Source organism: Populus alba, chromosome 18, assembly GCF_005239225.2.
Source record: "Populus alba chromosome 18, ASM523922v2, whole genome shotgun sequence".
Taxonomy (NCBI): domain Eukaryota; kingdom Viridiplantae; phylum Streptophyta; class Magnoliopsida; order Malpighiales; family Salicaceae; genus Populus; species Populus alba.
In genome coordinates this window covers 1,540,003-1,556,719 of record NC_133301.1, presented here as the reverse complement: position 1 = coordinate 1,556,719, position 16,717 = coordinate 1,540,003, and the positions used below count along the sequence as shown (strand labels likewise).

General features: G+C 32.0%; 2 protein-coding genes across 2 annotated transcripts; both read right to left on the bottom strand.

The window, feature by feature from the left end:
• Window positions 1-147: 147 nt before the first annotated feature.
• Window positions 148-3,386, bottom strand: LOC118051129 (uncharacterized). Its single transcript, XM_035061682.2, has 7 exons — window positions 3,075-3,386; window positions 2,750-2,954; window positions 2,326-2,527; window positions 1,974-2,167; window positions 1,418-1,571; window positions 1,138-1,302; window positions 148-897 (listed from the first exon to the last, which is right to left on the bottom strand). Exons 1-7 carry the CDS (start codon window positions 3,241-3,243, stop codon window positions 436-438), a joined length of 1,551 nt encoding a protein of 516 aa, XP_034917573.1. The 5' UTR covers window positions 3,244-3,386; the 3' UTR covers window positions 148-435.
• A 1,001-nt stretch (window positions 3,387-4,387) lies between these two features.
• LOC118051130 (phototropic-responsive NPH3 family protein NPY1) lies at window positions 4,388-10,441 on the bottom strand. Its single transcript, XM_035061683.2, has 4 exons — window positions 9,269-10,441; window positions 7,552-7,621; window positions 5,641-6,807; window positions 4,388-5,184 (listed from the first exon to the last, which is right to left on the bottom strand). Exons 1-4 carry the CDS (start codon window positions 9,328-9,330, stop codon window positions 4,645-4,647), a joined length of 1,839 nt encoding a protein of 612 aa, XP_034917574.1. The 5' UTR covers window positions 9,331-10,441; the 3' UTR covers window positions 4,388-4,644.
• Between the last annotated feature and the right edge of the window lie 6,276 nt (window positions 10,442-16,717).

The following is a 16,717-nucleotide window of genomic DNA, read 5'->3' as shown; positions in this document are numbered from 1 at the left end:
CTTAATAGTGGTTGGTGAAACTTAACAAATACTAATGTTAGATTTAACGAATAATTCAAATTACACAAAATAAATTATCAAAAAGTTGCATCAAATTACAACCAATGTCATTGTCATCACTACACTGCCTTAACTTTCTCTCAGTCCTTGTGATTAAGAACAAATTCATGTATTATGGTCAAATGATTGGTGAGTGTTGACAGCATACGAAATGTAACAAAAATCTCTTTGTAAGGTTCAGTCTAAAGCTGAACATGAGTTCATCTTTATTTTGTTCAAAGATTACAAAGTGTATAAGAACTTGCATGTGACCAATCAAAAGCAAATCCGGAATCTCATCGTCGCCTTTGTACGCATTTACTTCCTTGAATCCATTGCTATCATTAGCTTAGAACTTGCTTCGACAAAGTCAAGTGCTTCTTCAAGAGAAAGTACTCAGCTCGAATAAGAACGATGAGCTTCATCCAGCTCTCCTACTGGAATAGCATATGGTGAGTTCCAGTCAGCATCAAAGATTGCCTGAAGCTGTGAAACAATGGCAGGGTTGTATGTCCCGAAACTGACACCAGCTGTTGTGTAAAAATAATCCCATATAAGATTGCTCGTGCCAATGTGGGCTCGTGTATCACTAACTGCGTATTTTCCATGATTAACCCGCGTAAAGCCTGGATAAATGTTTCCTGTGCTAGTCCCATTGCTAATTGCAGGTCCTGTCAGGTTATAACCTGGAACTAAATAGTACTTGATCTCAACTTTACCAGAACAGTTGTTATACTTGGAGGAAGAGCAGAGGACATTAGAGTAGAGAAGAGACTTCAGATACTGATCGGTGTTGTCGATAAAATGAGCCCAGAATGCTACCAGTAACTTCACTGTTGCGTGCTTGGAGAAGACAACCTATCAATTCAACAAAGCCATTGAAATACAAAAATCTTTCAGAACTTAGAATATTCTTGGTAAATGCAGATACATATGCACACACCAAAAAAAAAAATGCAGTGAGGCATGCACATCAATAAAGTAAGAAACTCTATGAGTTTAGTAGAAAAACATGTTCTGAAATGCTACACATCTTGTTTTTAAGAAGTGTAGTGATCTTACGAATGCAGAAACTTAATGGTATGAAGACATGGATACCTCAGATATTACAGAGGAAAGGGATGACCAATAAACTGTTGGCTTCACATATTGGGATTGGCCAAGCCAGTCCATAGTGTTTATCCTAACCGTGGATCCAGTTCCAACAGATTTAATTGTATCAACCCATGCCTGTTCATCAGCCTGGAACCTGCCAAATGAGAGCTGCTAGCCGAATATAGTATCAAAATGGGCAAAGCATAAAGAACAAATCACGTTAGAATATATGGATGCATATCAGATGCTACATGCATGAAGTAACCAAAAATTGCTCAATTACCTCAGGAGGAGCAAAGGATAAATAGCTTGGTTGAGGCAACAAATTTGAATAACTGTGCCCGGGAGTTTCTATTGGAATATGGAACATATATGGGTCTGATAATGTTGGATAGCCTGTAGCATGGGGAGCCTTCATGGAACGAGGAAGAGGTGATCTGTGACAGAAACGTCATCTTCAGTTCGGGTTAATCGTAGATTTCCAACTAACAAGACAGTAAACCATGAAAAGAACGACCAAAGGAAGTTGACAAATGAGTTCTTGAAAACTGTCAAGCAGATAGTTATGCTTCCTGTGCCAACCATAATACAGATGCAGTCCATGCATTATCACACAATTGCTAATCAACAGAAAATGAAGCAAATCTACTATCTCTGCAGCATATGTGCTGGATGACTCAGCCTCGATCAAGAGGCCTGGTATCACGGGATGCACTTTGTGATCTCTTCATATAATTTCTCGAAACATTACAGATGATTTTCCAAATCATCTGACCAAAAGAAATTGATTCCAAGAAACAAATAACTTAATTAGGTTAATGGAAAATCCTCCAACACACCTGCATCTTTCTTTAGAATCAATGAAATGTGACCAGCATGGAACCGTTCTATTAACTTGCCACTGTTGATCAGATACAGTTCTGGTGTAAGCTGATGAATTAAGAGAAGCAAGTTTCCATAGGTTTCCAAAGTAGGTTTCAACACTTTTTGCTATTTTTGGACAATCAACTAGATAAATTCCAACCTCCTTAACCTGAAACAATACCAAAATCATGAAACATCCACCGCAAGATTCAACCGAAACCAACAACATGCTGAGACAACTAGAAGAGCAAACAAAACCCTAAGGTTATGGATTCTGCAGTTCAAGGAAATTAACCAAGCAACAGACTAGACGACCATTCAAAGTACCTGAGTGAGAGATTTCCAATCATTATTTGCGGATCCAATATACACATCTTTTCGATCCGATATCCAAACTTTGGTATGAATTATGCCTGACCCCCACCATTTACTCAGTAACAAAGTCACACTCTTCACATTTGGCCTTCCTGAAGCAAGGTCAGTTGGTTCTTTGGTAAAGTCAGGATAAACACCTGAGTGTTGTAACAGCCTAAAAGACATTCAATTTCACAACAGAACAAACACAGTTCAAATTACAATTACAAAATGCAAGAAGAATTCCTCTAATTCAAGAGAAGCAAATCTTTTTTGTGAATTTGAGATGCATATCAACACCCATTACGCAGAAACTAAATTAGGCCAAACCCAGATGCAAACCAAATGCAAATCACAAATAAAGCACAGAGGAACACTAGAACATGAAAAAACACACCTGATACTAACATTTCTAAGGGCAGCATCCTCTATGGCGTTGTAAACAGCAGAACCTTGATCAACACCAAATCTCTTCATCTCCTCTTTAGAGTAACCATAATCCCCTGAACGAGGATCAGCAGGACTTGCCACTAACTGCCAGTATTGAGCTATAACATTCAAACTCTTAGTAGAATTCTTGGCCAACCAAAGCAACACATCCCCTGTAAGAAAACAATACAATCATATCAAACACTAAAAAACATAATAGGTTGCCAAATCTAAACTTTATTTTGATAGAGATAGTTGAATAGCAAAAAGAGAAAAACCCAGCAAAGTTTTACCAGTGGTGAGAACACCAGGGACAGGAGAGAGGTGTGGCATGTCTGTAGGGATTGATTGGACTAGCCATGCTTTGCATTGGGGTGATGATTCTGTTAGAGTAAGATTGGCTAATAATAACAAGAGACAGAGAGAAAGTGAAATGATGATGTCTGAAAGTGGATGTTTCATGTTTTTTTGTTCAAGATTGTGGTTACTGTGTGTTTTTGTGTAAAGGTCAGTGCTTTCTGTGATAACTACAATAAATGGAAGCTATTGGTCATTGCTAGATGCGGAACGTCAAAGCGCTTGACTTTTGGGTTCATCTCAATCCAGGATAGGAACATGCAATGGAATCTTGTTTAGATCCAGTGCATTATTTGACTGATTGAAAGTGTTTTAAGGTTGTTCTTAATGGTTTTTTTTTTAGATTTATTTGTTATTTTAGTATATAAAAAATTATCTAAAAATTCAAAAAAATTATTTCAATTTTAAAAAAAATTATTTTTTTAAATATAGTTAAACTGTGCTAACAAAAATAAAAAGTTTGAGTTTACACAAATTTGTGGTTATTATTTATAGTAATTGTATATAATTCCCCATGTAAGTTATAAGTTATAGCAGGTACAAAAATAAAGATTTATATATAAAATAATATTAAAATAATAATATTATTAAATTTAATTCATGAGATCAAACTTAAAACTTCTTAAACATATTATATTCTTTATTTATTTCATCATTTTAATATAATTTTATTGACTTGATGAATTATATAAAAAAATATTAAATAACTAATAAAAATATAATTTTACTTTAAAAAATATTAAAATATTTTTTATTTTTTAAGATTGACATCTTTTCTTAAAAAAATATTAAAATAACAATATATTATATTAACTCAGGTAAATCTAAATTAACCTGATAAACTTGTAATCTATATTATAAACTCTATTGAATTTAATAACTTTATTTTTTAAAAAATATATATTTTTATTTAATTATATGATAAAAAATAAACGTTTATAAAATTAAACACCAACTCAATACCAGAATATTTATTTAAGACCATGATAACTCCTTAAAAAATAAATCAAAACCAAATTATAAAACTTAATTTTTAATAATTATAATTTTTTTATAAAATTAATTTTTATTTAATAATATAATAAAAAAACAAAGGCTAAAAAAGGTATCAACTCTACATCAATGATAATTCCATATATAAATTATAAAACTCAATTCATAATAATTATATTTTTTTAATTATTTTTTATTTAATAATATAATAAAGATATTATTTTAATGATATGATAGAAAAAATTAACAGGTTGGCTGCACAACTTTTCATGAATAATCTAAGTGAACTTCATACATAGACAGATAATATTACATTTTGAACCCATCAAAAGATGTTAGAAATTAAAAGCCACTCAAAAAACTGATTACACCTCCATCTCATCTACTAGATAAAGATAAAAGAGTAAGCCTCCATCACCTGCTAGAATCAAAACCTACCACTTTTTACACTTGAACAGTTCTCAACAACCTTCTTCCCATGCTATGTTCTGATGAAGCTCGAATTCACTCTCTCTAAGAGATGGAGTGTCTCCTTTGTCTTGAAGAAGAACCAAAGGACTTTGTGTCACCAGGTGCCACTGAAGTTGGGCTCTGCGAACTCCCAGAAGTCTCCGAGCTTCTGTTCTCAACATGCCCTCTACCAACAACCCACAATCTATCAAAGATCCTCCTTGATCGAGATGGCAGCAGCTGCACACCACTTTTGGTGCTCTTACTGTTTTTCTTCAGCAGTTTTCCATTTTTCCGGAAGTCTTCGTCTTTTATCTTCATTCTACTCATTTGTTTCTTGAGGGATTTGTTATCGTTGGCTGCTGTCTTCTCCCACTCTTCATCTGTGTTTGTTGTGGAATTTGAAGTATCGCGGGCATTGTTATTGAGAGCTTGAACACCAGAAGCTGCTCTGACTTGCTCAAAAAAGAGAACTTGGACAACAACACGGAGAGGGAGCCGCTCATTCTGTGCAGCATGCATTGATGCCTCCATTGTCAGTTTCTTGACATCCATTTGCCCGCATATCTTCTTTTTTTCGGCCTTTGTCAAACTGAGATGTTCCTGAATTCAAAATAGCCTTTAGTGAATCATACCAGAAAAGCGTTCCATTCACAAGGAAGAGCTTATGAAAGAAAAGTTGGTAACACAGAATCCTCATGTTGGTAACCATACACAATTTTCTGAAACCCATAACCACCACCCTCAACCCATAAAAAAAAAAATACAGTCAAGTTCTTCACCATAAACAAAGCAGTTTAAAACATTTTCTATACAAATCACAAATCCCCAGGCACAACACATTTCAGTTGACCATCCTGCTTAAAAAAAAAAAAATTGTAGCATCTTCATTCTAAGGCAGCTTGATGTGAGAAGTCCAGCATCCGAAAGGTGGTGATATGGTAGACAGTATATTGTTTTAATAGTGCATACATACAGAAACCCTATAGGTGCTGAAACTATAAAACTGAAAGATTAAATAAGACCATAAATGAAATTACTCAAAGCACAAAATACTACCTTCAGGTAGATGTCAATGGCTTTGTACAGCCCATCTTGAATTGGTCTTGCCGAATCAGGAATTGACCGTGACAAGTCAATGAAGCTGGCGATGGTGAGATTTGGGTCGTGTGCAATTTCAGCTAGATATCCATCAATCAATTTACCAAGGTTCATCAGGGTTACATGTTCATGCCCTAAAATAAAGTCACCATTTGCCTCGTTCTTCTCATCCTGATTATACTTTTCATGCATCAAATAACGATTAACAATGCACTGAATCAATTCCACGTCATATAATGTGTTTTGAGGAGGCCGTGCAGGAACCAGTAGATCCTTAACAGAAGCCTCATGCAACTTCAAACTGATTCTCTTCACCAAATCTTCCCTGGGTGAGTCATTGACTCCAACCAGAATGGCAAATTTCAACAATTTCAGCAAGAAACTACACGAACAACCCACACCCTTGTCTGGAGGCAACAAACAAATGAGTGTTTCTACCAGATATTTGTACCTCCAAGTACGAGCATCAGATACTGAGTCATCAAATGAATCTGGCAGCCATCTGACCGCATAAGTTTTCAGTGCCTCCCCAATCACTTTACCATCCATTCTTCCCTTTGATTTCACAGTGATCATGACTCTCTTGTAGAGATCGATATCCAGTTCACAGATATCTTCAACCCACCAATCCTTAGGAACAGATTCAATTTTCTCTCTGAAATTTATCCCTTCCTCGACTATTTTATCGGGCACTGACAACTTACGGTTATATGTGTAGGACCAAGTAATGCTTGCAGGGTCCACAGAGGTTTTAGATGCAATGGAATCTATGCACCTGCCCACAATCTTCAGATCTTCAGACCACGGCAGAAGAGATTTGGTGGTCTGAAGAACAATAATGGAATCCTTCCAGCTACGAAAGATACTGGAGTTCAGAAATACCTCAATTTTAAAAATAAGGTTCCCTCGATCAATGTCCTCAGTCATCTCAAGGTACTCAGCCGCACAACGAGCAGCAACAACATTGTAAGCGTTGAGAGTAACTATCATTCCATAGCAGAATTTGGCACAAATTTCAAAAGCCTTTGACCCACCAGGAAAATCTACCATATCAATTTCATCAGAGTTCTCACCAGCTTTTGACACAAGCTTTTGCAAGCGATTGCTCTTTGACAAGAGAGGGAACTGCAAGTTCATAAAAGCAACTCATTGTGAATTATAGAAACAATAGCAAAAATAAAAGGAGCAGTAACTCAAGCTATGAAAGGGCTCTTTTCTGACCAAGTAGTGAACACTTTTATGTAAGGCAGTGGAGGAAGTCCTTTAATTTTGCATATGATAAAATTTAAACTCTCAAGCAATTAGGACTTGGTATAAGAAGATAATATAGGGAAAGCATAATCAAGCTTTTACTAATTCTAGCATCAACAGTACATGGTGAGACCACTAGCGAGTGTAGTTAAAAAATAAGCTACATTAGAAATAGACATCATCTGAGAAACAACATTCTGACCACCCTTACTCGAAAACATGACATGGTTTTACCTTTTATTTCCTTTCCAATTCAATGGACAAAATGCTTTTACTGGAAACTAATTTATCACCAACTCACAAGCCATCATACAATTGCCAACAAAAGAAAGTAAAAGAAACAAGAAAAAAAAATGCTTGAACATGTTTCTAGTCCTGCAATTACTTACAAACTTAAATTTGTATATTATTGAGATTTAATGGTTATACAATATTCCAATTCTAGTAATAAAGTGATAACTTGATGTTCCTCAAAGAGAACCAATATACCGGTTATTATTCTCTAGATCTCTATAGATTTGAAAATGTTCATGGGTAGGTGTTAATAGAGTAGAGCACCATGACTGACTAGATTCAGAATAACTTGCAAATAAGCAAAGACAAAAGATGAGACCATACCTTGTGGAGATTAAACTTAACTTCTCCAACATTTATGGTGACATCTGTTACCAGTTCGGATGCCACATACCTGCATAAGTACAACTAACATGCTAAGCACCCAACAGACAACTCGATGCAGTAAATGTGAAGGGCAAGCAATAAATGCACTTAGGAGGAGTACAATACCGCATGTACAGGGGGCAAATAATAAGATGGTATAAACCATAAAGAATTAAAAGTACAATGAGCATTTTCACTGTTCATGCAAACAAGGATGTGGCAAATTTGCTCATTATCCCGGAATTTGTGATGCCTCACAGCCTTAAAGAAACCACAACGTTATCATAAATAATGAGATAACTAATCCCAACTGCTGCAAGGAATTGATAAATTTAAAGGCAAACTTCTGCATACATTATACATAAAAACAATTGATGGTTATGCTTGGTTTAAAGGATCTTTGGTCTGCAAATGAAAATAATATGGAGAAGAAGATCAGTCCCCAGATAACTAACTACATCTGTTTCAGTGACATTGCTGCAAATCATCCAGAAAGAGAATTACAGGTTTCTGTATAAGACAAACCAAAATTCAGATCCCATTCCCAGTTACATGGATTTTCTTAATTTCACATGCAATCTTGTCCTCTTACCCCTCAAAACTGCAACCATGGGATCCCTCACACTTAAGGCTAAAAATACCCACATGATACTCCCCTAGAGTAGTGCTCTTATGCTTTCATTATATTACAGGAAACAAACAGCTTGGCTCATATCTTATTATGCAGCAAGAGAAATACTGCCCATGGTGATGATGCCAGTTGATTAACACAAATGTCCAAAATTATCGGTCTTTTTTTTTTTCATTACTCTTTGAGTAAAATGAGATAGAAAGTAAAGAAACATAATTCCTGCGGAACTAGATCAGCCTGGCCTGAAAAATACGTATATGGTCCCTACTCTAGATTTGTTTTCAAGATATAAAATGTAAATGATACTATGGTAGGTTCAGGACAAATGCTATGGCATTGTTTAGAGGATGAAATTGCTCATCTGCGATGATTAAAGTTCTTGCAAACACTGCATGACATTACTACATTTGGACCACCAATTCATCACAAAAGAGCCAGTTCAATTTCAGGACCACCCCCTCGAATACCTCTCCTTCCCTTTTTTCTCTGCCCCTCGACTAGTAGTACCAGTAATAGCAATGATAACAACAACACAAGCAACAAATAATAAGTAAAATAAAGAATAAAGTTAAAACAAGTAGGAGAACTGAAAACCAACTCCACATCAAGCAAAAAAAAAAGGGAAGAAAAAACAGTAATTTTCTTGATTCATTCTAGTAACATCAAAACTTAATCAAAACCCTAAAAAAAACTACCAAAATCTACTCGCATGACAGTGTGCTTAACAAGTATGTTTAACAGCACAATCAGCAGTGTTTTTTAGTTAAAATTTCCAAATGCGAGTCTCGAATGCAGTGCAAGAAGGTACACAAAATTTCTAACAAAAAACACAGCAAAACCAATTCCTTAGAACTAAATTTGCCAAAAATAAAAACAAAAACAAAAGAAAGAAAGAAAGTGTCTTCCAAAAATAGCACAAAATGAAGGAAAACAAAAACAGAACAAGAGGGAAAAAATAAGAGAGAGAGGGAGGGAGGGAGGGAGGGAGAGAAAGCTTGACTTGAGCTTGAATAACAGAGAAGAACATAAATGAAACCCTCGTACCTGACAGATTTGCCATCAGCTTGAAATGCATCAGGCTTGGACCCCAACTTCATAAACTTCATTCTTAACCCCAAATTACCTTTCGAAAAGAAAAATCTTCACTCAAGAACTCAACAAGCCTTTATCTTTATCCCTTCCCTCCCTTCAAGGATGACAAAGTTTGGGACTTTTTCACTTTCTGTGAATCACCAAAACCAAAAACCAGAGAGGAACAGAACAGAGACAATAAACAAACAAGCAATCTCTTATACCTAAAACCAGAAATGGCGGGTTCTTAAAGGAATGAATGACTGAATTCTCTCTCTCTCTTTCTCTCTCCTAAAACACTCTACCAGCAGACCAGACCATAATATACATTGGATTGAGACAGACAACCTCTGCCTTTAAGAACCAGACAACACCTCGAAATTCGAGCTGTCCCATTGATTTCTAATAACCCTTCAGTCATACTACTACTAGTACTAACATTTTGGTTACTCTCTCACAGCAAGAAACCAAACAAACGATGTGGGGTTGTTACAAAAACAACAAAACAAATTAAAATAAATTGTGGGCTTGGAAAATTAGAGGAAAATAATGATTAATAAACAAGAAAAACCAGAACTTGGGGCTCAGAGAGAGAGAAATGATTTTTTTTTTAAAGAAATATGGCGTCAGAAAGAGAGATAAAAAGCTTCTTTGGCTATGGGATTAGCAAGGAAAAAAATATAAACAAAGAGGGTTCAGAGTAGAGTTGTAGAGAGAGAAAGAAAAAGAGAGAGTATTGCTTGCTTGCTTGCTAGCTTTTGTACCATATCAAGATCAAGATCAATAAATTCTTCGCCGCCTTTGCTTTAAATCACACCGCATCACACAACACACAACACACAGACACACACACCTCTCTCTCTCTCTCTCTCTATCTCTCTGATCTGGTTCAAAGATCTTCTTCTCGCTCTGTGGACGCAAATCTCAAGGACACCATCCTATTTATCTCTTTCTTCGTATGGGAAGCAGTATATTATATTTTATTGCTTTGTTTATCACTGTAATGGAGTGTAATCAATCTTGGTTCAGGTTATCTGACGTAATTGTCTCATCCTCTTCTCTTCTCTTCTCGTGTTGAGACTTGAGAGAGAGAGGGAGAGGGTGCTATTATTATAGTATTGGTTTTGTACTGCTTTCTTTTTCTCTACCTGGATTTTGCTTCTTTTAAAATCTTAACAAATAAAAATAGTTATTGTAACTTTGTGTGGTGTGGATTTTTTTAATGCGTTGTATTATGTTTTTTAAAATATTTTTAATTAAAAATATATTAAAATTATATCTTTTTATATTTTTTTATATTAATATATCAAAATTATTCAAAAATATAAAAAATATTAATTTTATATTTTTTATGATAAAAACAAGTTGAAAAACATTTTAAAAAAATTATAAAGTAAAAATAAATATTAAAAACATATTTGTTATTGTGATAAAAAAATATATTTTTAAAAAAATATATTAAAATATATATTTTTTATTTTTTAAAATTTATTTTTTATATCAAAACATTAAAAATATTTAAAATTTTAATTTAAAAAAAAAAAAATATTTTTTTATAAAAATATATTCGAATCATAAAAACAAACATTAACTCGAAAATTCATTCTCAAGCTAGTTTGCGCCAAGCAAGATCAAAAAATAACCAAAATTATAAAAATTATTCAACTTAGTTCACTTTGGGCTGATTTTTATGAAGTTTTAGATAAATCAGTTAATTTATTCATCTCAGTCTAAATTATTCAAAATTATCCTATGTGTGTAAAAAGTAAAATTTTAGTTGCGATCACATATAGAGATAACCAAATGTAAATATGCAATTTCTTTAAAAAATAATAATTATAATATAAAAAAAAATAAAACTACAAACTAAACGATCTCTCGTTTGAAATAAATCATATGAAAAAGCCCCGTTTGTTTGCTAGAAATAATTTTTTTAAAAAAAAAATTAATTCCATGAAAATTAATTATTTTTCGATGTTTGGTAGTATAATGAAAAATAAATTTAAAAACATTTTTCTAATATTTTGTTATGTTATTGAAAACGAGCTGGAAAATAACTTATTAATGTTTTTTTTTTTAATTTTATTAAAATAATAAGGAACAAATCTTGCAAATTAAAAGGTTGAATGAAAATGAAATTGAAAAAAAATATATAATTTCATAAATTATCTCAAATAAAAAAAATAATAATCAAAATAATAGAGATCAAATCTAACAAATAAAAAAATTGAAAGATGTAGAAATTAAAATAATAATAATTACCATTTCATAAATTATTTCAAATAAAATAAGTAACAATTAAAAGAATGAGGACCAAATTTGATAGATAAAAATTTTCAATTAAAAATAATAAGAGGAAAAGCAAATAATAATTATAAAAATGAGGACTAAAATTAATATAAAAATTAAATTCAAATGGATGAAATTGAAAAAAAAAATCAAAACAAAATATATATATCAATCAAAAGTTTGAGGACCAAATAAAAATAAATAACATGACATTTTTAAATTTTTCATAACTTCCAGAAAGTGTTTTCCGCCTAAAATAAATAGAAAACACTTTCCTAGAAACCAAGATAAATTTTCTTAGACTGAAAAGTGTTTTTCCGTTGACCAACTTTTCTAATGACAAACACACACGAGAAAGTTTGGAAAGTAGTTTCCAGGAAATTATTTTTCATGAAACAAACACCTCCTAAATAATAGTGTTGAATTTGTTATCCACGTGAGTTTGTTTGAGAGTGTAGTTATGATTGTTTTTTAAAATATTTTTCATACTAAAATATATTAAAATAATATTTTTTTTTTTGAGATCAGCGCATCAAAATATATAAAAAATTATTTTTTAAAAAAATACTTGTAGAATTACATCTCCAAACAGTCACTGAGCCTAAACTTTAAATTCCATATAATTGTACTGTTACTATTGTTTTTATTTTATGTTGAAAAGGAATTCTCGAATGATTTTTTGTGCCATAAAAAATAAGTTTATTTATTCAATTAATTAGAGTTAGCTTATTATGCTAGGGTTAGAGAACTATCAAAATCAAAATTTCTAGACCATGAGAGGTGCTATGATTTAGAGAGTGTTTTGTATTCCAATTCTGCTTGAGTTTTTGTATATTTTAAAAGTGTACTTGGGATAAAAAATATTAAATTAATTTTTTAATAATATTAATATATTAATGTTATAAATAAATAAATAAAAATTTTAAAAAATACCATGCACATTTAAATCCGTAGAACAACAAACCATACTCTGTGGGTTTGGCTTTCATTGTGGTTTGGAAAAGAACTGTCCAGCGCATAATAAATAAATAAAGTGTTTGGGCAGCAATACTTTATCCAGGATAATAATACCAATTTGAAAGTGTGGTTATAATTTTTTTTAAAATATTTTTTATATTTTAAATATTAAAATGATATTTTTTTATTTTTTAAAAAAATTATTTTTGAAGATCAACACATCAAAACAATTTAAAATATAAAAAATAATTAATTTTTTTAGAAACATAATTTGCAACATGTTCATAAATATATGAAAATATTATATCTTTTACATTTGAAAATCTAGAATTTTTTTTTTTAACTTAATCAGGTTTAAACAGATTTAATTGGATAATTAAATTTTTGACCAACCAATTATATTATTTAGACGTTGACTGGACTAATATAAAAATTAATTTAAATTAAAAAAAAAATCAAAATCAAGCTCTAAATTATAAAATTACCATGTTAATTGTAAACTTAATGACCGGTTATAGAGGATTTAATTGTAAAAAAAATTATATATTTTTTAGATACTTTATTACGATGATGTGTACGGGAGTGTGGGGCTGTGAGAGACAGGTGGATCGCTGAGAGGGATGTGACCTTTTTAAGGGAAAGCTTTTTATGCCGTTAAAGCACGCCACCTTTTCATTTCCAATTTCACCCTTGTTGATTCTTTAAATTCTCATTCTGTACCCTTTTGTTGTTTTCCTCTCTGTCACCTAGCTTTTTGTCTTTTGACTTTCTTTTAACATGGGGGAATTTTACTGCTTGGACCGGCAAAAACAAAAAAATGGTCCAATCCCATTTGGCCCACTATTTTTGTTCCCTTCTCTTGCTGTCCAGAAATCTTGCCTCCCAATTCCGCCATGGAACTGTAGCTCCAACCTTTGTGCCCTATTAATTTGTTTTCTCTTGAAGCATTCATGATCCAACCTTCTCACATGTTTCCACCCTCTATGGCGGCAACGTTTGGCTCTCCTTCCTCGTTGCATGATGCTCAGGTTGCGTTTTGTTACCGTCCCGGGACGGAAAAAATAGATACGTGTTTGGTCGAGAGACATGTACATATTCTTACAATAAAAATAAAAAAGATATATTCTCTTTATCCTTATTGTTATTGTTTTTATTTTGCTTTGAAACAGTAATCAATCTTAATCTAAATTGAGCATTTATAAAGTAGTAAGAGAGTGTATGAAAATGTTGTTGGAACTATGTTTTTTAAAAAAATTAATTTTTTTATATATATATTGGATTGTTTTGAATGTGTTAATTTCAAAAATAATTATTTTTAAATAAAAATATTATTTTGATATATTTCAACATAAAAAACAACTACAACCACACTTCCAAACAGACTCAATTCTAAATAATAATCAAACACAATCTAAGCCTCCATGAAGTACTAATTCTATTGTTTTGAATTCATAATCCCTTGATTTTTATTTCTAAATTACAACTTCAAATTGTAAAGTGTTTTAGTTGACATTTTTTTTTTGTTTCATTTTATCGACTTTTCTCATTAAGAAAGCGAACAAGTTACGCGAATTCCAACTAAAACATCAAGCGAAAAGGCTTTTATGATCTCATTTATGGAGTTAGAAAATAAGCATTTTTTTAGCCCCAAAATAAATAATGGCCGGTGGGTGGTCTTGCGTAGGTCATCTTGGTTACTTCAAGGCCATTTCTAAGAACATGGGCAGGAGGGTCAAGGAAGAAGACCAGTGAAAAAGAGATGATGGTGTGCTTGATAAGGATTAGTTCCCTACCAAATTGATTGCCCTTCAAATCTGATTTTTAAGCAGGTAAAACCAGCCGTGTGAAACAAGGGAAAACGGCTCTAACCATTAATTCTCATTTTTTTTATTTATTTATTTAAGTTGCAAATCAAAAGACAAGATCAGGCAGCCTACAACCTTGTTAAGCCATCACTAGCCTTCCACATTAACTAAGATTCAAGGAATTTAGAAGAAAAAAACCAAAACCCGATCCGAGGAGTTATCGGAGGAGGATCCGAGTCGCTGGTTAGGTGGATCACGGGTTAAAACTTGATGAGGGTTATGTCTTGAATCATGTGTTTTCCAAATCAAATCGATGAGGGAGATTTTTCTTTTCAAGTTCCATGATGATATGCAAATTGCAGCTAATTGGAAGAGGGAGATCTAAAGCATGATGACTCGTTTGGTTTGGAATGCTTCAATAATTTCCTAGCATAATTAGAAAGAAGATGGGATGCCAAGGTGGGGCAATGAATTTAGTATTATTTTATCTACAAACAATCATTCTTGTTCAAATCTTTCAAAATGATACTTCAATTAATTACATGATGATCGTAAAAATTAAAAAAAAAAACCTCAACCTTGTCTCAATCCTTTGGCCCAATTCTTAATTTCACCACACATCTTCATACAATAAAACACAACCCATTCTAAGAAATTTAGATGGAAAATATTGATCATGAACATTGTCAAAGGATCCAAAGCAACAGAACCAATTGATTAATTCTTTTCTAATTCCTTTTTGAAATTGAGAATTAGATCTTATTTCTTCAGGTTTGATTTGAGGTGTTTTTTTTTTTATAAAAAAATATATTTAACCAATGCTCACGTGTAAGAGCGAAGGAGGAAGGAGAAAAAAAAAAATTTATAAAATTTAAAATCATGTGAGTGGTCGTGTATGTATTACATGTACAATAGAAGATAAATAAAAAGATTTATGAAATTTAAAATCATGTGGATGGTTGTGTATGTATTAAATGTACCATAAAATAGTTGTGCATGTAATATATACACGACTAGTTTTGTGCATATAATACATGCTCATCTTAATAGATTGCGTATATATAAATTGTTTGGGAGTGTGATTATGATTACTTTTTAAAGTGTTTTTTTATTTGAAAATGTATCAAAATAATACCTTTTTATTTTTTAAAAATCATTTTTGATATCAGCGTATCAAAATAATATGAAAATAATAAAAAATATTAATTTAAAGTAAATAAAAAATATTAATTTAAAGTAAAGAAAAAAATAAAAAAATTTAATTTTTTTTAAAAACGTAAAAAAAAATAAACATGAAAAAAATAAAAAAAAAGCTAAATATACAAGTAACCAAAGTTAACATCTCTTGTCTCAATCCTTTGGCCCAATCCTTAATTTCATCACACATCTTCATACAATAAAACACAACCCATTCTAAGAAATTTAGATGAAAAATATTAATCATGAATATTGTCAAAGGATCCAAAACACTAGAACCAGTTGATTATTTTTTTTCTAATTCCTTTTTGAAATTGAGAATGAGACCTTATTTCTTCATGTTTGATTTGAGGTTTTTTTTTTTTTTTTAACCAATGCTCACGTGTAAGAGTGGAGGAAAGAGAAGAAAAATAAAAAGATATATAAAATTTGAAATCATGTGCTTCGTTGTGTATGTATTACATGAGCCATAAAATAGTTGTCCATATAGTACATACACGACTATTTTTGTGTATGTAATACATGCTCGTCTTAATAGTAAAAATAATTTGAGAGTATGATTGGTCGTTTTTTAAAGTGTTTTTTTATTTAAAAATATATCAAAATAATTTATTTTTTTAAATTATTTTTTATATAAGCGCATCAAAATAATTAGAAAATACTAAAAAAATATTAATTTAAAGTAAATAAAAAATAAAAAAAAATTTAAATTTTTTTTAAATGTTTTTTCAACCAAAAACAAACATAAAAAAAATAAAAAAAGAGTAAAATTTACAAATAACCAAAGTTAACATCTCTATAAGCATAATCAACTTTGCTTTTTCTGAAACAAGTATGGAACTGCAAGGTGTCGATTTCCTTCTCTCCTCTTCAGTTCTTTTGGGTGAAGAAATGTCCTCTCCTTTGTCAGCTTTATCTTCTTTTTTATTTGCATGCTGCAAGGTTGCCATGCTCATGCAACATGCTCTCTGATCTTTACATCTTTTTCCCCTAGGGTTCGCATATCCCTACACATCCCCTGCTGGATTTCTTTAGCATCTTGTGTGTGCGTTGTGTCATATTATGTGTGATGGTTTTCCTAGTGGGTATCCTTAGGCAGATTTCCTGTACTACTCTCCTGAGCCAAGCTGAGGACCACAACCAAATCAAGAATATCCACTTCCCAAGAATATCC